At 37.4% G+C, this 22,978-nt stretch overlaps 1 protein-coding gene across 3 annotated transcripts in view; it reads left to right on the top strand.

Moving 5' to 3' along the window:
• Window positions 1–22,978, top strand: part of CLASP1 (cytoplasmic linker associated protein 1) — a 357,318-nt gene that overhangs the window by 32,536 nt on the left and 301,804 nt on the right. For all 3 annotated transcript variants that reach the window (XM_036744771.1, XM_036744772.1, XM_036744770.1), the window contains exon 2: window positions 9,646–10,130. In XM_036744771.1, coding sequence (XP_036600666.1) covers window positions 9,936–10,130 — 195 coding nt within the window. In that variant the 5' untranslated portion in view covers window positions 9,646–9,935. The remainder of the gene's footprint in view (window positions 1–9,645; window positions 10,131–22,978) is intronic.

The following is a 22,978-nucleotide window of genomic DNA, read 5'->3' as shown; positions in this document are numbered from 1 at the left end:
TCCAATCTGTTCTTTGGTTTGTTGGTGTGATGGAATAGTTTTAGATGCATCTACCATATCTGTGGTTTGATTGAAACTGGAAGGGACTGGATGTTGTTAGGTTGAAGAGAGTGGAAAGTTCCCCAGGTTTAGTGGCTCCCTTAGCTTTGGGGTAAAAGGCCTAAGGATAATTGAAGAGAAGGAAGGGAGAAGAGAAGACAGAAACAAAGGAGAAGTGAAAGAAGGATAAGAGAAGATGATACTTGTAGCATATAAGACACAGTAAAGGTGTGTGTGTGTGCGTGTGTGTGTGTGTATTAACATTGCTTGTACTTTGCTCATGGTAATTGCTGCTATAGTATATTTGCTACAAACAAGGATGCAAACTGTAGACATTTTTTTGATTTCTATAAATACCCCTCACCGCCCCCCCCCCCTCCCCCCCGCCATGGAAGACTTAGTATTAGTGTGTACTACATTTCTGGCCTTAGCTAGCCTTCCTACCTACCTGAATTCCTGCATGATATTTCCAGGGGAGTTCTGGGATGTGGTTGTTGATTAACTGGGGCCAACAATTACTTTGTATTTCTTGATACTTAAGTGAGAAAGTATTTCTGGTCTTTGCTTCAGGTCTAAGTGCTTCATTTCTGGTTTGACCTCTTGTTAAATTCTTCTCTGTTTCCCAAACCTGGGTCATAACCAGTTTAACCCTAGGACATTTATTTTAAATTAAGTATCTATCATATTCTGGCATTTTCCTTGCTTTATGTCGTATATTCAGTGCTTAGCACAGTAGGACTTTTGTTGTTGGAATTCCATTTGAAAGAAGGGATTGAAGTCTTGCCTCTCTAAGGAGCTGAGTTATTTGATTTACTGGCAGCACCTTGAATTACACTCTTTGGAGCTCACTAAAGTAGTTAAACTTAATGTAATTCCATAAGCTACATGACTGAGGTCTTAGTGAAGAGGTTGAAGTCTGATGCTTTCTTGATACTATATTCTAATGGGTGAAGAGAGAAGATATTCTGCTTACTGTAGCTCTATCTTTTTGAATTCTTTCTTTGGAAAGACTGATATTTTCTGGAGAGACTTTTTTTTTCCCTTTAGAAATAAAGTCAAATTCTGACATACATTACTTCTGACACAATGTAGTAGTAGTCATAATTATTGTCATTGTAGTAAATCATTTATATAGTGCTTTAAGGTTTACAAAACACTTTGTGCATGTTATTTTATCACACAACAACTGTATAAAGTAAATGGCATTATTATCTTCATTTGTCAGGAAACTGAGGCCTGTGAGGTTAAGTGATTTAAATTTTTTCTTTCAATTAACACAAGTTGGCCTTCTCTCCCTCCCCCACACTGGCTCCCAACCCCTCACCATTGAGAAAGAAAGAACAAAACCTATTATGTAGCCAAGCAAAATAAATTTCTACGTTGCCCATGTCAAAAAAAAATAATCATTCTGCACTGAGTTCTTTACTTCTGTTATCAGCAAGTGGGTAGTGTGTTTTGTTAATAGGCGGTTGGAATTGTGGTTATTATGCTGATCATACTACTTAAGTCTTTCAAAGTTGTTTGTATTTACAATATTGTAATTATATCTCCTGGTTCTGCTTAACTTCACTTGATATCAGTTTGTACAAGTCTTACCAGGTTTTTCTGAAACGATCCCCTTCATCATTTCTTATAGCATAATAGTATTCCATCACATTTCTGTACCATACTTCATTCAAATATTCTCCAATTGATGATTATTCCCCCAGTTTACACTTCTTTGCTACCTCAAAAAAGAGCTGCTGTAAATATTCTATACATTCTGTTAGCTTTGTACTGTTTTCTCTCTTAATCTGCTCTCCCTCCAATTCCCCCCCTTTCTTTTTTTCCCTTTCCCTGATTTTTTCTGTAGTGAAATGTAGTTCTATACCGACTTTTGAGCGCACGTGCATGTGTACAGACACTGTATTCATCCCTTCTTTGACCTGTTCAGATAAGAGTGAAGTTCATGTGTCAGCTGCTCTCTCCACCTCATTTGTATGGCTATCTACTTGTGCATTCTGATTGTGAGATAATTTTCCCTAGCCTTCCTCTTTCTTTCCCAACTAATGCATTCTTCCTTCCTGTTCCCAGACCATCTTTCTAATTAGACTTTTTCTTTGACTCCTCTCCAGCATGACAGGGTTTGTTGGGGACACATGTATCATCTTCCCATATAAAAATGTAAGCAGTTTATTGAAGTTGCCCTTTAAGGTTATTTATTCATGTGTTTATCTTTTTATGTTTCTCTTGACTCCTATATTTGCATTTCAGAGGTTCTGTGCAGCTGTGGTGTTTCCATCAGGAATGCTTGGAAGTCTTCTGTTTCATTAAAGGCCCACATTTTCTTCCATAGTATTATACCCAGTTTTGTTAGATAAGTTCTTTATGGTTGTAAGCCTATGTTTTTTGTTTCTGGAATGTCATATTGTAAGCCTTCTGTTCTTTTATAGTGGTGGTTTCTAAATAGTGTGTGATCCTCTGACTGTGGCTCCTTGATATGTGAATTCTTTATGGCTGTATGCAGTATTTCTTTCCTTTGACTTGGAATCTCTGGATTTTGTGTATAATTCTGGGAATTTTCATTTTGGGTGGTCTTTTAGTTGTTGATTGGTAGGTTCTTTTAATTTCTACCTTGTCTTCTGGTTCTAAGCTATCTAGGTATTTTTTATGATTTCTTGAAATATGTCTAGTTGTGTGTTTTGTTTTCTTTTTGGTTGTTGCTTTCAGGTAATCCAGTGATTCTTAAATTATCTTTCCTTAATCTGTTTTCTAGGTTGCTCTGAGATACCTTCCATTGTCTTCTGTTTTTTCAGTATTTTTAGTGTTTTGTTTTTCTTGTTGTTCCATGAATTAACTTCATTGACTGCTATTTGGTTTATTCTAGTTATCAGGGAGTTTATTTCATGGGATAATTTTTGTGCCTTATTCCAACCTGTTAATTTTCCTTCTAATTTTTTCTTTCTTGTCTGTCATTTCTTCTCCCATTTCCCCCTCTCTAGAGTTCTGATTTTATAAGTAATTTTTAACCCTTTAAAACAAACAACTCTCCATCTCTTCAAGGAATTTTAGTTGAACTTGAGCCTAAGCTATGTGTTTTCTTTGTGGCTTTGATTGTAGATATTTTGGAATCATTCTCTTCTTTCGAATTCGTATCTTTAGTGTCTCTGTCACCATAATAGCGCTTTATGGTGGGATTCTTTTTTCATTTACTAACTCTGCTAGCTTACTTCCTGACTTTATACTTTGTGATAGGGCTGGACTCTCATTTTCCTAGAGGGAAGGTCTGTATTGCTCTTGTTGCTCTTTTTTTGGACTATTGAGTAGTTTGTTATTCTAGGAGCTCAGGAACAGCACCTCAGGCTAGGGACCTGGAAATCAGAGACAGAGTGAGATCTGATAGTTGTCCGCCTCGTCTGAGCTCTGCAAGTTCCTGATGTGGGTTTCAGGCTGAGCAATACACTTACGGGTTGCTGGCATTTCTGTAGATTATTAGTTGTCTGGAAAGCTCTGCTGTTTAATAGGGAGGGAACTGGGATTTCTACCCTAGTCATTCCACCGCAGGCTTCAAACTGACATGGAAGCTAGAACTGAGGCTGTTCTTCACTCCTAAGGTCCCAGCCACAGAACTACTGCTTGCTTCTGAATTTGCTCATTGCACACATAGCACACATGCTAGGGCCCTCAACTACTACTTAGCCCGGAGGGCCACCCCAAAGTAAAAGTCCTCTTTTCAGTTTGCCTTCAGTCTGTGACTTGGAACTGGGAAGTCCATGCCACTGCTGCCAGTTTGCACCCATTCCTGCACCCTACACAAGTTTAGACCCTTGGTGCTAACATCTGATACTAACCCCTTGGTGCAGAGACTCTGCTCTAGCATGATCTTGACCAGATGGTGTCCCCAGTGTCTACAGATGTGGGCTGGAAAAATGAATCGGTTTTTTTTTTTTTGATTCCTCATTGGGATTCAATCTTGTGTGTTTTCTAGATCTGGTTTACTTTGGAGGGAGTGGGGCTCACTGTTTTTCCTGCTACTTCATCATCTTATGCCTCTCCAGTGACTTGCCAGGGTCACACAGCTATCATGTGTTGGAGATTTCTTTGATGATTAGTTTCCTTGTCTGTAAAATGAATGGATTTGGTGAAATTGACCATGATTTCCTATGTAAGCCTAAAAAAGTCTTGTTCCATATAAAGTAGGAATTATTGCTACCTAGCTTAAATTTTTTTCTTAGGAACTTTCAAACATTGTGAATTTTTGCTTTTATTTTAATCATAACAATTTTGAAAATTGCTTCCTATAATATTTTGTGTCTTAAGTTAACCAGAATAGTAGAAATGGTGATTTTGAAAGGAATAGAAAGAAGTATTTATTGAATTTAGTAATTTGGATGAACATTAATGATGAGATGACACAGATGCCCTCTCATCTCAAAGGAAAAAAAATAAGGAAAGTGAATCTTTTGTTTGTTGTGTCTTGTGAGCCCAGTAATCTATCTCATGTGGAAGGTTTCATATTTTTTGTTGCTGGCTAATTCTGTTTCCCCTGAGTTCTTATGGCAGAGTTTGTTTCCTGACAAATATTTACTGGGAGAAAAGTCATGTGGCTCCAAGGAAGGGTTACTGCGATAGATACACACACACACACACACACACACACACACACACACACACACACACAAAATTATACTTAATTGAATTGGATAGATAAATACTGATAGGAATCTTCTCATTGTTTACTTAATTTGGCTTTATTTTCCTTGATGCCTCTTTCCTGGCCCTAGTACAGTCTAACCTCTTTTCAGTGTGTCAGAGTAAAAAGTAGGACAAACTTCTAATAATAAAAGTTTGAAAGCTGGAAGAGAAATGACTGGAAATTCTGTTTCTCTTTTCATTTGTGAAGGAGCATGAAAAGCCTTAGGCTAACTCCTGGCTAGTTGTTAACATTGGAATTTTGAGGACATAATACAGGACTTAATTCCCTTGAATTAGTGGAATTGCTTTGGAGGAGGAGAGATTTTTTTTTTTTCATTTAGGGGTGAACGATGATTTATGAGGGGAGGGTAGAAAATTATTGAGTGCTTTCTGAGCAAGTGTTAAGGAATTGGAAGAAAAGGCCCAGATTAGATTTAGAATATATAATGCCTTCTTCGTCGACCTTGCCCACTATAATAGGTGTTATGATGTAATAACTCTTGGTAGCTGTTCAGCCTTCTTTTGGTATACATTATGGAAGACACTGGCTCTAGAAAATTACCCCAAAATATTGAGACATTACAATTTTGATCCCCAGAAGGTCAGTTCTCTTGTTTTATTTTGTTCAATTGTGCCTAAAGAGAGAATTAATATCAGTATTCTCTCTCAGGACTCTAGTTCTCTGTTGCCTTCCCTCAATCCTCAGCTGAAAACTGGACACCAAGAAATTATTTTGTGGGAAGCTAATTTTCTTTCTTAATTCCCCTTATTTTGTGGCCCAGCTCATATTTACTTCCCCTTAATCCATGCTGAGGTTTTGTTTTTTGGTGGTTTTGTAAATAACTTTCAGAAGGCCTCATCTCTGAAATGAAGCAGATTTAGGACATCACCACTCTGTCATTTGGAAAAATCAAGAAGCTTTTTTTTTTTTTTTGGTGGGGGGAGAGGGGAGATAGTAAATATCTTTCTCCAATTCCAGATGAGAGCATATTTTTCTTCAGAGGAAAAGAAGGGCACTTGGTCTAAGATCCTCTGAAATCTTGGTCTTGTTTAAAACTTGATTCAATTATGAAATCTAGATGATGGAAAATTTAAGCTGTTAAGAACCCAGATTTTAAAGAAAAGAATCCATATTTTTGATTTTCTTTTCTCTAATAATAATTTTATATCTTACATTTCAGTATTATATTGGTAGGTAGTTATTTCTACAGACTAACTTCTTTGTTTTCCCCTCTTTGAATACACTTGACCAGTGGTTCTTTGTATTCTTAAAAATTATCGACTCCCCCCAAAAGCTTTTGTTATATGAGTTATTTCTATTTTTTTTTACTATATTAGAAAGTAAAATATCTTAATATTATTATGAGACAATTTTTGCCTTCATTGGAACCCCTGGTAGGGTCTGAGGGATCTTTAGGGATCCACCCTTTGAGAACCACTAGGCTAGACAGAATAGCCATTTACTGTGTTGCTTAAACTGCATACAATTAATTTATTCAGCAAAAGCCAAATGTCTCCTAATGGTTGTAGCACCCATAATATTTGGGATTGTGCCTAGATACAGTTACCTTATCTGTAAAATGAAGAGTTTGGACTAAATAATTTTTCAGGCTCATTCCTATTTTAAGATTCTACGGTTAATAATCCTGAGCATGAATTGGAAGCTGCCTGCTCTCGGGAGGAATGACATACACATAAAGAGTTAATAATAAAAGGCAGAATGTGATTGTTAGGTAAGCTATAGAGGCTATACATGGTTTGTGAATTGCCAGACTAATCTTACTGCTATTCTTTTATTTCATGTTCTCACTTTTATTCTGTTTTTTTTTGGTCAGGTTCAAGTAGACTGCTCAGTTAAGAAAATGCCATAGATAATAAGAGTTCTTGAGTTCATTAAGGTATTTTATAAAGTCTGCCCCATAATGCTTTAATAATAACAGTTTGCATTTATATAGCATTTTCATATATATTTTTATTTCATCCTAGCAACAGACCTGTAATGTAGTCAGGGCAGGAATCTTCTCTGTTTATAGGTGAAGAAACCGAGGTTAAGAAGTACTGCATTATTAGGCCAAGATATTAAGTGATGGTGCTGGGATTTAGAAGACAAGTCTCTTGTTCTTTAGGCCTGGCCTGTCTCCACCCCCCACCCCCCCGGCCCCCACCCCACCTCGGCCTTCCTGCCAGAGCAGTATTTGCCAGTTACTGGGTAATTTTCACTGCTCTGCAAGTGCTTTTTCATTCATTAAAAAATCAGGTTCATAGATTGAAAATAGGGAAGGTGGTGTCAGATGGAAGAGAACTTGAGGTTTTAGTGGACTACAAGTTGAACGTCCACCAGCAACATGATATGGCAGCCAAAAGGTGAACAAAATCTTAAGCATTAAGAGAGATGTTGGTATGCATGACTGCAGCCCTGCTCAGACCATTTCTGGTTCAGTTCCAGGGTACCACCTTTTAAGTTGAAGAGTATCGAGAAGAAGGTCACCAGAGTGCTGATGAGCCTGACAATCATGCCGTCTAGTGATTGGTTGAAGGAAATAGGAATATTTAGTCTGGAGAAGAAGGAGATGACTTAGGAGAGGACATGAAAGCTGACATACCTCATGATAGGATTGCATTCCTTCTTTACCTCCATCTCTTTGAATGCCCAGTTTCCTTCAAAACTCAGCTTACAAAACACAGCCTACTACATAAGGCCCTTCCTGGTCTCTGCCTTCTTCTTTTCCCATCTGCTAGGTCCTTTCTTTACAACTTAGCTTATATTTATTTTGCATATCCATGTGTCTCTGGCTGTTTGACTGACTGTCTCCCTCAAAGTTTTCTTCAATGTAAGCTCCTTCAGGGAAGGAATTGTTTCACTTTTTTTCTATTTCCTTAACCCCTGGCACAATATCTGGCACGTAAGAGATACTTAATAAATGCTTATTGTTTAAATGATTAGACTTGTTCTGTTTTGCCCCAGAGGGCAGAGCTAGAAGTTATAGGTAGAGGTTGTGAAGAAGAAAATTTAGCATTCAGTACAAGAGAAAAGCTTCCTAACAATTAGAGCTAGTCAGTTGTGGCATATATTGCTTTGGGAGATAGAGTAGGTTCCCACTCATTGGTGGTCTTCAAGCAGAGGGTGGATAACTTTTTGTTGGGGATTCCTATTTGGGTCTGGGTTAGACTATTTGGCTTCTACTTTCTTTTCAACTCTGAAATTCTGTGATTATTATTTACTACGGGAGCTTGTTACAAAGGAATTTTGTAGTGTATCCTTTCATAATTCAGATAATCATCCCTCCATTTTTTCTCTTATTTCCCAAGTTTAGATTTTTTTCCCTAATTTTTGGGCTGGGCCTGTGATATTCATTGCTGTAGAGTATGCCTGATCAGGAAATTCCCCCCTCCAGTACCGGCTCAGTACCTGCTCTGTTACATATTGTAATACTGATGGGGTTAAGTGATTGAAGTGGCTTCATCTTGGAAGTTGAACATGATCTCAGGTCTTCCTGAATCCAAGGCTACCCTTTTTTTATGGATACATATTAACATCTTATACATACATATTATACACACACACACACACACACACACACACACACACACAAACACACATGAGATTTCAGAACGTGTGTGTGTGTTTACGTGTACATCTGTGTATGAATAACACTCCCTTATTGGGAGGGAGAAGGGCAGGTATTCGATGGTAGGCTTAATCAAAATTATGGTGGGAAGAATTGAGTGTACTGATATTTCTGAAATGGGAATTAAGAGTTGTTAACTATTAATAACTGAGTTAAGAAGATAACAGTAGTTACAACTTAGTGTGAAAGATTGTCCAACCAGTTAGCAAGTTAATTAGCTAGCCAGTTGGTAAGGAAAATTCAACTAACCAGCTTTGGAACTTTTCTTCTCCTTCCCCATTTCCCCACCAAAGCCGTAATTTTAATATTTAAGTGATTGCTTCCTAACCTGTGTTCTGAATAAATTAGAACAAATAAGTTAGAATATTGCATCCCAGACAGCCACAGATTACAACTACTGTACTGTGAGTGTTTGTGAAATATTTTAATGTTTAAAAAAAGTTCCTCATGCCCAAAGATTGGTAACCACTGCCGTCTGCATAGTGCTGTCAAACTCAAATAAAAGCAGCACCATTGGACTGTTATTGAATTAGTTTTAAGATGTAATATTTGTTTTATTGTATTTATTTTGTTAAATAGTTCGCAGTTACATTTTAACCTGGTTTGTTCCACACTATAGTGTTTGATCCCTCTGTCCTACTCCCATAAAGTGTTTCTCCTAATGGCATAATAATTCATCAAGCAAAAGTAGTGCTATTTTCAGTTTTGCACATTGTGATGGGCTTGGATCGGTAACACACTAGAGAGATAAGTAGACAGAGACCAAATTTCTTCTTACTTTGAGGCTGGGCAGCTTGTACACCAACACTGCAAAGACTGCAATTAGAAGGCAGGTCCCACATGGCAAACTTAAGTTAATGGGGTCAGGCTGGCAAAATGGTGTCAAATATTTCTGTGGGAGGTGCCCCTGTTTCCAGTTCTTTGGTTATTTGAAAGAATGAACTTAAACTGGTGAACTGCTGTATGAGTCAGATAGACTGGTTGAGATTCGAGCTTGGAATTGTGTGTTAAACTATGGGGAATGACTGCTTTTGTGCCTACTGCATTTATATGCTATAAAGTTCTGAAAATCCTACATTGACTATGGAGCTCGTCACTTCTCTTCTTTGGATATCAATGTATATCCTGATAAAAATAATAATTATGCTGTTCAGATCTGGTTGCCAAATGTTAATGTTTCTCACTCCACACATAATTATAGCTCACTCTACAATATGGTTTGCTCTGTCCCTGATTTTGATGTTTTATAACATTTATGCCTGCTTAATCTCTATTCATTTTTCCTCTTTTTCTTCTTTTTCAGAATGGACTGCTGAATTATGAAGTATTCCAGAGTCAATAGCATAGCATTGCTGCGCTACTCAATACTTTATCTCCTGCTAGTTATTTAAATTGGACTTTTAATATCCTCCCAGCTGCTCTTGAGACACACATGGTGCATTGTTGCCATTCCCCGGATTGCATCTTTGAAACCAAGGCCCTCAGTAACCTTTGTCAAACAAAGAGGCAGCCTCCAGGAAGCCTTCCTAGTGGGGGGATTCAGCCTGACTGCCCTCTAGCTTTCTCTGGCCCGGGCTGTATTTGAATTCCACCATGGAGTACCGAATGGAGTCTTGCTTGGCACAGGTGTTGCAGAAAGATGTGGGGAAACGACTACAAGTGGGCCAAGAGTTAATAGACTATTTCTCAGACAAGCAGAAGTCTGCCGATCTCGAGCATGACCAGACCATGTTAGATAAGCTTGTGGATGGACTTGCCACTTCTTGGGTGAACTCTAGTAATTATAAGGTAAGCTTTGCTTAAGAAAAATCTTCTATGGAAGGTTGGGTTAAGTTATTTCATTTCTGCAATCTTTCTATTAAGAACATTATATGTAAGAAGCAGTGTGGTTTCTTTGATACCAGTAAAGTATTATACCTAGTGATTTGTGGCTTTGGGATGTTTGGTACCAGAAGAAATAGATGATTCCCTTTCTTTGGGTTTAAGTAATATGAAATCCTTGTCCAGTGTATCTTTTTAAGGAAGCCAAATGAATAGAAAGGAGAAGTTATATATTGGAAAGTTTATAAGCATTTGCAACCCTAAAGTTACAGTACTCGTTTCTTGGAAGTGATGAAAGTGGGGTCATGGGAGAATATGTGAATGGTCCTTCATGAATAGCAAATAGTCACTGTTGATAGCCTCTGGGGGATGGGATTGGTAATTAGATAGTGAGCGTGAAAAGCTCAATATCTTAAGGTTTCTGGTTAGAAGCCAGCCCAGGTCCCTGGCCAGAAATGGCATTGATTGCCAGGAACTCTTTTGTGACCTATGTGTAATGGACTGGCTGACACATTGTAGGTTCTCGAAAGACAGATATCACATGGTATCCTTGGGGACAATGGTAGTAGGGCATGTTCCATAACTGAACTGGCTGGGAAAGTGAAGCACTTCTCCATTCCAAATACTGAACTCTTAATAAGAAAAAAATGAGACTAATGGAAGTCAAAGCTCTTGTACTGTCTGTCATTCTCCCTTGTTCTTGGTTCTTGATCATTTATTTGGTTCCTTCAGAATCAACTCTCTGTTGTTTTTATCCCCCTTCCAAATCCATTGTGCTTCTAAATGTCATATGGAAATTGGATGTTTGGATATTATGTCCACAAATTGATTTGTGTATGTTACAGAAAGCAAGGGCTTTTGACTCTTTGCATTGAATTTGACATGTGATTCCTAATTTTATCTCTTTTGGCTTTCTAAATCCAAGTCAGATTTGGACCTTTCAGAGCCTACCTTAGAGGCAGTTAGATGATACAGTGACAAGACCTCTGGCCTGATTTCACATCCAGACTGAGGCATTTACTAACTGTGTGACCTTGGGCAAATCACTTAACTTCTGTTGGCTTTAGTTTCCTCAGCTGTAAAATACAGATACAAGAGCACCTATCTCTTAGGATATTCGTAAGGATCAAGTGAAATAAGATTTATAAAGTACTTAGCATAGTACTTGCACATGGAAGGTGCCAGCTGTTGTTGTTGTTGCTACGATAATTAATTATACCTCTTCTGTGAAGATTCCTTAGGCGTGTCTCTTTATTGTTTGGCACTCTGTCTTGTGACATTGTTTTGTGTGTGTTGGTGTTGTCTCCACTTTGAGATTCTGAGGAGAGGGACCAAATCATGCTGCTTCTGCTCTTGTACAATAGTTGACACATAGTAGGTGCTCAACAAATACTTCTTGGCTAATTTAGTATGGTGTCAAAGCTGATCTTATTTAGATAAAAGTGGTTAATTTTGTAAATTTAAAATAAAAAGAAATGGGTTTTTCTGAAGTTGGAAAGAAGTCTATCATAAATATTTACTCATTCGACATATTTTGTCAATTGTGGTTTGAAGAGACTGGATTATTTTTTTTCAAATAGTTTTTGAAAATGAAAAAGTTCCACAACTCTGCTTCTTCTTTTGTTTGTTTTTCTTTTAAGGCCTAAAAGTTAATAAGAGGAAGAGAAAGGGGAAACTAGTTATGTTTTATAGGAGGAATAAAAAGGGGAAAATAATTCTGTTCTTTAAAAAATAGCACGTGTGCTGTGCTTCATATTCTTAAAATGAAATGTAGATGAATACCAATTTTATGATACATTTGGCCAGAGCTTAAAAATAATTTTTCATTGACTACAGATGCTGTTTTTTGTCATAGACAAATTCCTATTTGATATTAGTTGTATTTTGTATAGTTGTCTATGAGGAGACTCCCTCCTGTTGAATGCACACAGCAGGAAAATTTTTTTTTGTAAATAATATTCTATTTTTTCAAATTACATGTAAAGATAGTTTTCAACATTCATTTTTTAAAATAAGATTTTAAGTTTCAAATTTTTTCTCCCTCCCATCCCTCCTGCTCAGGATGGCAAGCAATCTGATATAGGTTATACATGTGCAATCATGTAAATATATTTCCCCATTAGTCATGTTGTGAAAGAAGAAACAGAACAAAAGGGAAAAGCCACAAAAAATCCCCCAAAAGTGAAAATAGTATGCTTCTATCTGCTCATAGTTCTTTCTCTGGATTGTAGCATCTTCCATCATGAGACTCTTGAACTTGTCTTGGATCATTGTATTACTGCAGAAAATTATTTAATTAAAAAAAAGATGAATGAGGCTTTGTATAATCACTCGTAGGGGAGCAGTGGCATTGATAATCCAGATGGCATTTTGGGGAGGTGTGGGGGATAGATTTCATAGTGTTCTTTACCTCATATTCCCTTCTTTACTATTCTGCTTAGGCTAATGATATTAAAACTACTTTGCTGTCTGGTTAGCTAGGAAAGTTGTGACTTGCCCAGAGGTAGTAAGTGACCGAGGCAGAATTTTAACCTCTGACTTCTCAGTTTCCTCATTTGTAAAATGAGGAGGTTGATCTAGAAAGCCTTAGAATTTACTTTCAACTTTAAATCCATTGGATCATGCTGCCTCCAAGGGAAATATATTTTGCCATTATTATTATGGAATCAGATTTTTCTGTCGTTGTATTGACCAGAGTTCTTGCATTTTCTTTGCACTACTGTGGTTATTATGTAAATTGTTCTCTGGATTCTGTTACTGTCACTCTGCATTAAGAAACTTAGGTAGACAAGTTTCTCTGAATTTTTCATTTTCATTATATCTTATGATGCAATTACATTATTATTTTTAATAATGCATTCTATTCATATACTATAAATTGTTCAACTCTCCCCAGCTGATGGACATTTACTTTGTGTAATATTTATTACCATAAAAAATATTTTTATTTGCATAGGAATTTTTCCTTCATCTTTGAACTCTTTAGGGTATAAGCTCACTTCTAGCACTGTGGTGGTCAAGCAAATACACTATTTAGTGACTTTTTTTTAGTATAACGAATTTCATTTTCAAGAGGAGGAAACCAAGTAGGTGAAAAACAATTCAGCAGACATTTGAAGGGCAGCTATATGTTTGATGTTGCACTAGGCATTATGGGGTCCTAAAATAGTACAGGGGTTTCTTGATCTTTAGGAGGCATCTCTTGTAGACACTTTAACTTAGTCTTAGTCTTGTGTCCAGGGTGAAAAAGGGATGTGAGGGAAAGGCACTGAAAAAGCTGTCATGCTGATATCTCATTGCCCCCGTTCCATTGCTCTTCACCTTGACTGGAGGAAGGTGAGGCTTGAATGGAAAGGACAGCAGGTAAAATAGGAGACTAGAACGCCTGGACCAAATGGAGGAGGCTAAAACTTCCAGGTTTCTAGACTCCTTCTGAACTGTAACAAGGCTCTATGGAAAGAAAATAATGTTCCACACATAGCAGCCACACCCTGCCTCCCTCTCTAACCTCAAGTGTCATCAGGTTGGGGCAGCATGACTTACCGTGTGCAAATAATCGAAATCAAGACTCTGTTAATCAGTCGGATTTTCCTATGTAAGAGTTTAACTATGCCCTTAGGAGCTAGTTAGGAGGAGACAAGACTGACATGCTTGAAACAGCAGTTAACAGTGTGGCCAGTAAATATTGAAGAGCTAAATGACATGGTACAGACTATATGCTGTAGGATTTCATAGGGGAGAGATCAGGGTTGGAGTGATCAGAAAGAACTTTGTGAAAGAGATAGAATGGAGCTGGCCATGAAGGGAGCTAGGTGGGCAGAGTGTGGGACTTGGACTCAGGAAGACCTGAGTGTGAGTCATGCCTCAGACACTTAATAGCTGTGTGACCTTGACAGGTTACTTAATTCCCTTTGCCTTAGTTTCCTTATCTGCAAAATGGGAATAATATTTACCTTTCAGGGTTGTTGTGAGGCTGAAATGAGATTATTTTTATAAAGTGTTTTGTAATCCTTAAAGTGCTATATAAATGCTGTGTTGATGGTGATGATGAAGAAGAGAATGACTTGGGAGGCCTCACTGGGAAAAGGCATTGACAGATCCTAGGGGATCTTTCTCTCCTTCAGGGAGGTACTGGCCGACTTATGTTAGTTAGCAAGAGATTCTTTCAAAGTCGAGGGTCCTCAAACTTTTAGTGTTAACGCTGTAACCACTGGGCCACACATTTATGGAGGCAGAACTGGGAGGAGGATAAAATGTTTTTGGTAGGATGCTAAAAAGAAAGAACCTTTCCTGTTTTATCTCCTAAAACTTGGTTTTCATTGATCTTTCTTCCTTCATGACTTTGAGAGGAGAGCCAGAAAAGATTATGGAAGTCAGAAGGCACTCAGCTCGTTTTTCTGGGTACTTACAATAGTTTCTAGTGCTTTTGTAAAATGAGTGATTAAGGTGGATAAGGCCTTTCAGAAGTAGTCTGTGCTTCCCAACTTGGGAGTTGGTATGAAGTTTCCAATATGGGGGAGTTGTCCTAATATTTCCAGTAGACTGAGCTCTGATATAATTTGTAAGCACTCATAAATCATACCAAAGCAGAGATTTCTGGGTTATGGAGTAGGTAACAGGAAGCAACAATATCTTCATAAAGCTTTTTTCTCCTTGGCAGGCATGTGGATGACCACAGTGAGATGGTAAAACTCATGACTATTACATTGCAATAAGGGTGAGGGGGAATTGATTGTAATGACCAGCATATATTGCCAAAGGCCTAATGATAGAGGCAGAGCTTAGTTGAATAGTTATTGGTCAAAATTCCATCCATTTCTTTAACTTCTTATTTTATCAAAGTGATTTTTGTATGAAGGATAGAATCTTAGTTTTTCAGATGATAGATGCTCTCCCATCACATAACAGCAGGAATCTCTAACCTTTTTGTGAAGAGAAGCTACCATTCGTTTCCAGAGTCCTTCAGGTGACATAGGAGAAGGTATTCGTTCCCAAAGCCCTTAAAGTGGAATAGGAGGATTGGGTGTCTTGTGAGTAAGAGTGTGAGACAAACCTTGAGAGAAATGAAGTCGGTGTTGATTGAAGCCTTTAAGTGGAATGAGAGTAGAGGAGAGAGGAGGGAGGTTACAGCAACTAGCCAGGATACAACTTTTACTAGCTGATGAAGGTTTTGAAATATATCAGCAGATCCCAGTTTACTGGTTGGGTTTTGGTTTGGCATTCTACAAATCTATTAAAAAATATACAAACTTGGTATAGGTAGAGTACTTAGTTTGTTTTTACTTGCAGAATTTTCACCAGCATAGCATTTTATATTTGTATCCCCAGTGCCGAGCACTTAATTATTTCCTGTCCATTCATTCATTTTTGTAACCTTTTTTGGTACCTATGTAAACAAAGCAAAGAGATGATTTAATAATACAAAAGTATACAAAGTGTTCCTGAAGTCTGGACACATAGGCAAAAATGCATATTTTCAAGAAATGAACTGAATGGAATTTTTATTTAGTTGGAATATTAACAAATAACATCCTCAATATGATTTCCATCATTTGTAATGCAAAGGTTGATGCTCTTTGCAAGATTCACTTGAACTCAATGCAATAACTCCACTTTGCTGTCAATTGCCTATGTGTCCAGACTTTAGGAACACCCTGTATGTAGCCCTCACTTCCAGGTATTGTTTTTGAGGGACAGGGAAAGGGAGAGAATGTTGATATGTTTTTTGGAACTTAATTAAATAAAGTGACTTATTCTCTCTTTGAAACTTCATCCTAAGAGTCATACCCCAGACATAGTTATAATGGTCTATTTCAGTACTTTCTGCTTAATTTTAAAAAAAAATTTTTAAATATGTTTTTTATTTTAAATATTTTTTATTTTTAAAATTTATTTATTTAATATTTTCACAAGAGTTTGAATTACAAATTTTCTACCCATTTCTACCCCCCCCCCCACTCCAAGATGGCATGTATTCTGATTGCCTCATTCCCCAGTCAGCCCTCCCTTCTGTCACCCCACTCCCCCCATCCGCTTTTCCCTTACTTTCTCGTAAGGCAAGATAGATTTCTATGCCCCATTGCCTGTGTATCTTATTTCCTAGTTGCATGCAAAAACTTTTTTTTTAACATCTGCTTTTAAAACTTTGAGTTCCAAATTCTCTCCCCTCTTCCCTCCCCACCTACCCTCCCTAAGAAGGCAAGCAATTCAACATAGGCCACCCATGTATCAATATGCAAAACACTTCCACAATAATCATGTCGTGAAAGACTAACTATATTTCCCTCCATCCTATCCTGTCCCCCTTTATTCAGTTTTCTCCCTTGACCCTGTCCATTTTCCAAAGTGTTTACTTTTGATTACCCCCTCCCCCCATCTGCCCTCCCTTCTATCGTTCCCCCCCCCTTTTATTTCCTTCCTCCTTCTTTCCTGAGGGGTAAGATACCCAAGTGTGTATGTTATTCCCTCCTCAGGTCAAATTTGATGAGAGCAAAATTCACTCATTCCCCCTCCCTGCCCCCTCTCCTCTCCCAACAGAACTGCTTTTTCTTGCCACTTTTATGTGAGATAATTTACCCCATTCTTTCTCTCCCTTTCTCCCTCTCTCAATATATTTCTCTCTCATCCTTTAATTTGATTTTTTTAAGGTATTATTCCTTCATATTCAACTCACCCTGTGCCCTCTGTATATATATACATACACACACACATATATATGTATGTATGTATATATATATGAGTTATACCCATAATCTTTCCATGTAGGAATGTAAACAAAACAGTTCAAATTTAGTAAGTCCCTTATGATTTCTCTTTCTTGATTACCTTTTCATTCTTCTCTTGATTCTTGTATTCGAAAGTCAAATTTTCTATTCAGCTCTGGTCTTTTCACTGAGAAAGCTTGAAAGTCCTCTATTTTATTGAAAATCCACATTTTGCCTTGGAGCATGATACTCAGTTTTGCTAGATAGGTGATTCTTGGTTTTAATCCTAGCTCCATTGACCTCCGGAATATCATATTCCAAGCCCTTTGAAAAATGTAGAAGCTGCTAGATCTTGTGTTATCCTGATTGTGTTTCCACAGTACTCAAACTGTTTCTTTCTGGCTGCTTGTAGTATTTTCTCCTTGACCTGGGAGCTCTGGAATTTGGCGACAATATTCCTAGTTTTCTTTTTGGGATCTTTGTCAGGAGGCGATTGGTAGATTCATTCAATTTCTATTTTACCCTCTGGCTCTAGAATATCAGGGTAGTTCTGCTTGATAATTTCTTGAAAGATGATATCTAGGCTCTTTTTTTGATCATGGCTTTCAGGTAGTCCAATAATTTTTAAATTATCTCTCCTGGATCTATTTTCCAGGTCAGTGGTTTTTCCAATGAGATATTTCACCTTGTCTTCCACTTTTTCATTCCTTTGGTTCTGTTTTATAATATCTTGATTTCTCCTAAAGTCACTAGCTTCCACTTGCTCCAATCTAATTTTTAAGGTGGTATTTTCTTCAGTGGTCTTTTGGACCTCCTATTCCATTTGGTTAATTCTGTCTTTGAAGACATTCTTCTCCTCATTGGCTTTTTGGACCCCTTTTGCCATTTGAGTTAGTCTACTTTTTAAGGTGTTATTTTCTTCAGTATTTTTTTGGGTCTCCTTTAGCAAGTCACTGACTTGTTTTTCATGGTTTTCTTGCATCATTCTCATTTCTCTTCCCAATTTTTCCTCTATTTCTCTAATTTGCTTTTCCAAATCCTTTTTGAGCTCTTCCGTGGCCATCAGACCACTTCATGTTTTTCTTGGAGGCTTTTGATGTAGGCTCTTTGACCTTGTTGACTTCTTCTGGCTGTATGTTTTGATCTTCTTTGTCCCCAAAGAAAGATTCCAAAGTCTGAGTCTGAATCTGAGTCTGTTTTCACTGTCTGGCCATATTCCCCGCCAACTACTTGACCCTTGAGTTTTTCAGCGGGGTATGACTGCTTGTAGAGTAGAGAATACTTTTTCCCAAGTTTGAGGGGCTGCGCTGTTGTTTTCAGAGCTATTTCTACATAGCAAGCTCTGCCACACAGTGCTCCTCCTCCCCCAAGAACTGCCAACCTGGACCACGACTCAGATATTAAGGAGGCTCTGCACTCCCTCTTAGATCCGCCACTTAATTCCTCCCACCAGGTGGGCCTGGGGCCTGAAGCAGCTGCATTTCTGTAGCTGGACCACCTTCGCTGCCCCCAGGGCTGGTGGCCTAACCGGGAACTCCTTTCACTCTGTCCCCGCAGTTATTTTCCCACTAATCTTCTCTGTTTTCTTTGGTGTGTGTGGGTTGAGAAGTCTGGTAACTGCCACAGCTCACTGATTCAGGGCGCTAGGGCCTGTTCCACCCGGCTCCTAGTCTGGTTGGTCTGGGCGCAGCCCATGCTGGGCTCTGCTCTGCTCCCAGCTCCGTGTGCGATAGACATTACCCAGCGACCATGCAGGCTGTCCTGTGCTGGAGCCCTGCACAAAGCCTTTTTTTATGGGTGTTTGGAGGGTCCTGGGGGAGAGCCCTAGGCAAGTCACTGCTTTCAAGCTGCCATCTTGCCTCTGCCCCTATTTCAGTACTTTCATAGATGTGTGTTTTATAAACTTGGTTTTCAAAAACAAGAAAAGGAGAACTTATAAAAGTGGAGGAGGAAGTAAAGGAAATTATTTTGACCAATTATATGCTAATGAAACTGGTAATTTAAAGGAAATTGGTGAATACTTATAAAAATATGAAATACCCGTATTAACAAAAGAAAAAATAGACTAAGTAACCCAATATTAAAAAAAGAAGGAATTGAACAAGCCATAAATGAACTCCCAAATTAAAAAAATCTCAGGACCAGATGGATTCACAAATGAATTTTTCAGACATTCAAAGAACAATTAATTCCAATCCTGTATAAATTTTTTTTGCAATAATGAGAAGGCACCCTTTCGATCTCTTCCTATTGTACAAATATAGTATTGAGATGTAAATTGGGGAAGTCAAACCAGAGAAGAAAAACTACAGATTAATGTACCTAATAAGAACTGTTGCACACATCTTAAATAAAAACTAGAAAATGCTATGATATCTAGAATGATTGTACATTATGACCAAGTTGGGTTTATGCCAGAAATTCAGTGTTGGTTCAACATAAAGGAAGACTGTAAAGAAAATGAACCATATTATTAATGTGAGTAAAACCCGTATTATTATATCATCATTCTGAAAAAGGTCTTAACAAAATTGAACACTCATTTCTATTTAAGACTCTAGAAATCACATGTGGATATTTCCTTAGTATAATAAATAGCATGTATCTAAATGCAAGGGCAAACGTATGTAATGGAGAAAAGTTAAAGCATTTCCAGTAAGAACAGGGGTAAAGAAAGTATGCCTATTATTACTGCTACTATTTAATGTAGTGCTGAAAAGGAAGAAAGGGAAGGGAGGGTGGGAACAAGCATTTATTAAGCTTCTACTTTCTGCCAAGCACTGTGCAGATATCATCACATTTGATCCTCATAATAACTAAGAACTAAGTGCTATTATTATCATCTCCATTTCACAGTTGAGGAAACTGAGGCAGACAGTGATTAAGTAATTTACTCAGGGTCACACAGTAAGTGTCTGATTTGAACCAAGGTCTTTCTGACTCCTGGCCCAGTTATCTTATATTCTGCTAGCTCCTTTAGCTGCTTCTCTTAGAAATGGTAGCTAGTTATAACAATAGGACAAGAAAAGCAATTGTGGGAAGTAGTTTAGGGAAAGAGAAAAGAAAATTATTGCTTTTTTGCAAATGACATGGTGGTGTACTTAGAGAATCCTTAAGGCAGTTAAAAATTAAGTGAAATAATCAATAACCAGTAAAGTTGCAGGACAAAACATCAATTCATAGAAATCATCAGTATTCTTATATATAACTAGCAAAACTCAAGAAGAAGAGCTAGAAAGATAAATTCTATTCAAAATAACTATAGAAGCTATAAAATATTTTGGAGCATATCTGTCAGCATTCAAAGACTTTAGAAATCCAGTTGTAAAAAATTCTTTTGCAGAAAAAAAGACAGCCTTAAATAACTGGAGAAACATTAATTGCTCATAGGAGGCCTAGCTAGTATAATAAAAATGATGATATTACTTAAATCAATTTACTTATTTACTGCTACCAAAAAACTTATTGAGCTAGAAAAAAAATATGTGAACGACCAAGCAAAAGGTCAAGAATTTTCAGGCTAATAATGCTGGGAAAAAAGAAGGAAAAAAGAGGTCTTTTAATACCAGATTTCAAACTGTACTACACAACAGTAATCATTAAAACAATTTAGTACTGGTTCACAAAAAAGAAAAGTCAGTCACTGGAACAGATTAGGTATGCAGCGTAATAAAGCAAAACCAAAAAAACCAAACCCAACAACATAGTATCATATTGTTTTATGACCATTTTAATAAACCATGGCTGAGGGAAGGATGAATTATTTGATTAAAAACAAAAACAGCTGGGAAAATTGGACAGCATACTGGTAGAAAGTAGATTTAGAGGAACACTTCATAGTATACCCTAAGATAAGCTCTAAATGGAACTATGACCCAAAGGTCACACCATAAAGAGATTAGAGGATTAAGGAAGCAATTACTTTCCAGATCTATGGATAGTGGAAGAGTGACATAAGAAGTGATAAGAAAGCAGTAGAAAGTGATAGCAGAAGTGAAATTAGAAAAAAACTGTGAATATGTGGATAACCACATTAGGATATCACAACCAAGTGAAATTAGAAAAAAAAATTAGAAAGTGAAAGCATAAGAAAGTGATAAGTTGAAGAGTGACTTAAGAAGTGATAAGAAAGCATTAGACAAGATGAAATGGGCAATTTTGATTATATAAAATAAAGTTTTTGCACAAATTTAATATAGTAAAAATTAAAAGGCAAAGGTAACTAACCAGTTGGATACTATAGATAAGTTTTGAAGGCTATGTCTTGTGGTTGTTTTTTGAATTGTTCAGTGGGGTAGAAGGGTAGCAAGATGAACAGATTAATTAAAAAATACTTTTAAAAAATCTTGGCTATTCCTTCTAGATATTTAAATCATAACCCATCTGAGTCTTCTCATTCCGGGAACACTTAAAACTGCTAGATGGCATAATGGACAGAGTGCTGGGCCTGGAGTAAGGAAGACCACCTTCCCGAGTTCAAATCTGGCTTCAGTTACTAACTTTACTAACTTTGTGACCCTGGCCAAGTCACTCAACCCTATTTGCCTCAGTTTCTGCATTAGTAAAATGAGCTGGAGAAGGAAATGGCAAATCACTCCAGTATCTTTGCCAAAAAAACCCCCAAATGAGGTCACAAAGAGGCATACATGACTGAACAACAAACTCCTATTATACTATTTTGTGAAGCTGTCTATTGAGTTATTTTTTCTCTACATTAAAAAATATGATTTTTTAAAAGCTTCATGTCTAAAGGAGGTAGTTGCTTAAGATAAAAGACAAGTGGTCATTTGTAGTTGTATAGAACATAAAAAGGCCCTTTTGGCAAGCTTGGTTCTAAAGATCTACATTCCCCCTCATTTTTAAATAAATGTACTTACTGTGACTACGCATGACTTTTTTATACAGTATGGTTTGTATTTGTAATTTTGGGTAGATTACCGGGTGGAGATTTTGTTTTAAGTTAGGTGCTCAGTGTATCCTTAGTTTGATGAATAAGTCCTTTATGAAGGTGAGCAAGATACTTGATTAACTTGGAGATCTTATTCAATAAAGCATAAATATTTTACATTCTGTTTAAATGCACTGTTAGCATGGATTTCCAGGGTCTTTTACTTTTTATTATGTAAAATACTTTTTTAGCATCCTACTAAATTTAGTTTTTCATTTCTGTAAGTTTGTAGTATACATAAGCCCACTGGCTTTTCCCTTTCTTTGTAGTACTCCCTTCTCTCCTTTCCCCCCAGCCCCAAGCTGGCAACTTAAAGTGTAAAATACTGTAACTGTATAGCCAGAGGGCCATAGGATTTATGGTTGGAAGAGTTCTGCTTATTCATTTCTTCCTATCCCTTCATTTTACTAAAGAGGTCATTGTGGCTTAGAGAAATTAAATGACTTGTTTAAGGTCATACAGGTAGTTAAGTAGCACAGTTTGGATTCAATTCTAGGTTCCCAGATTCAGAGTTTTTTTTAGCTTTATCATGCTGCCTCCTCATACAGGGGACCAATTATAAACATTGTGTATTTTAGCCACGCAACCTAAAATCCTGTTATGATAAACTCAGCTCTACAAATTCATTTAGACTCAGAATCCTAGAATTTTGGAGCAGGAAAGGACCTTAGATCATCTAGTTTAGTGGTTCTTAACCTGGGGCTTATGGACACAGGATAGATTTCAGAGTGTTTGTGAACTTAGATGAGAACAGAAATGGTATCTTTATTTATACTAATCTCTAGTTTAGAGATTAGTATATATTAATCTCTAAATAAAGTTTAAATTTCTTTCTATTATTAATATAGATGACCAACATTGTTCTGAAAAGTGGTACATAGACTTTTTTTTGTAGGAGGGAAGGCAGGGCAATTGGGGTTAAGTGACTTGCCCAAGGTCACACAGCTAGTGTTTCAAGTGTCTGAGGCCGGATTTGAACTCAGGTCCTCCCAACTCCAGGGCTGGTGCTGTACTCACTGCACTACCTAGCTGCCCTGGTACGCAAACTAGTACTAGTACTAGATTGCCCAAAGAGATTCATTCCATAGGAAAGGTTAGTTTGCCTCCTATATCCCCTTCCTTTTTATAGGTGGGGAAACTGTGTCCCAGAGTGGGGAAGTGAT

This window comes from Trichosurus vulpecula, chromosome 2, assembly GCF_011100635.1.
Source record: "Trichosurus vulpecula isolate mTriVul1 chromosome 2, mTriVul1.pri, whole genome shotgun sequence".
NCBI lineage: Eukaryota > Metazoa > Chordata > Mammalia > Diprotodontia > Phalangeridae > Trichosurus > Trichosurus vulpecula.
The sequence above is the reverse complement of the archived record's forward strand: the minus strand, read 5'-3'. Positions and strand labels throughout refer to the sequence as shown.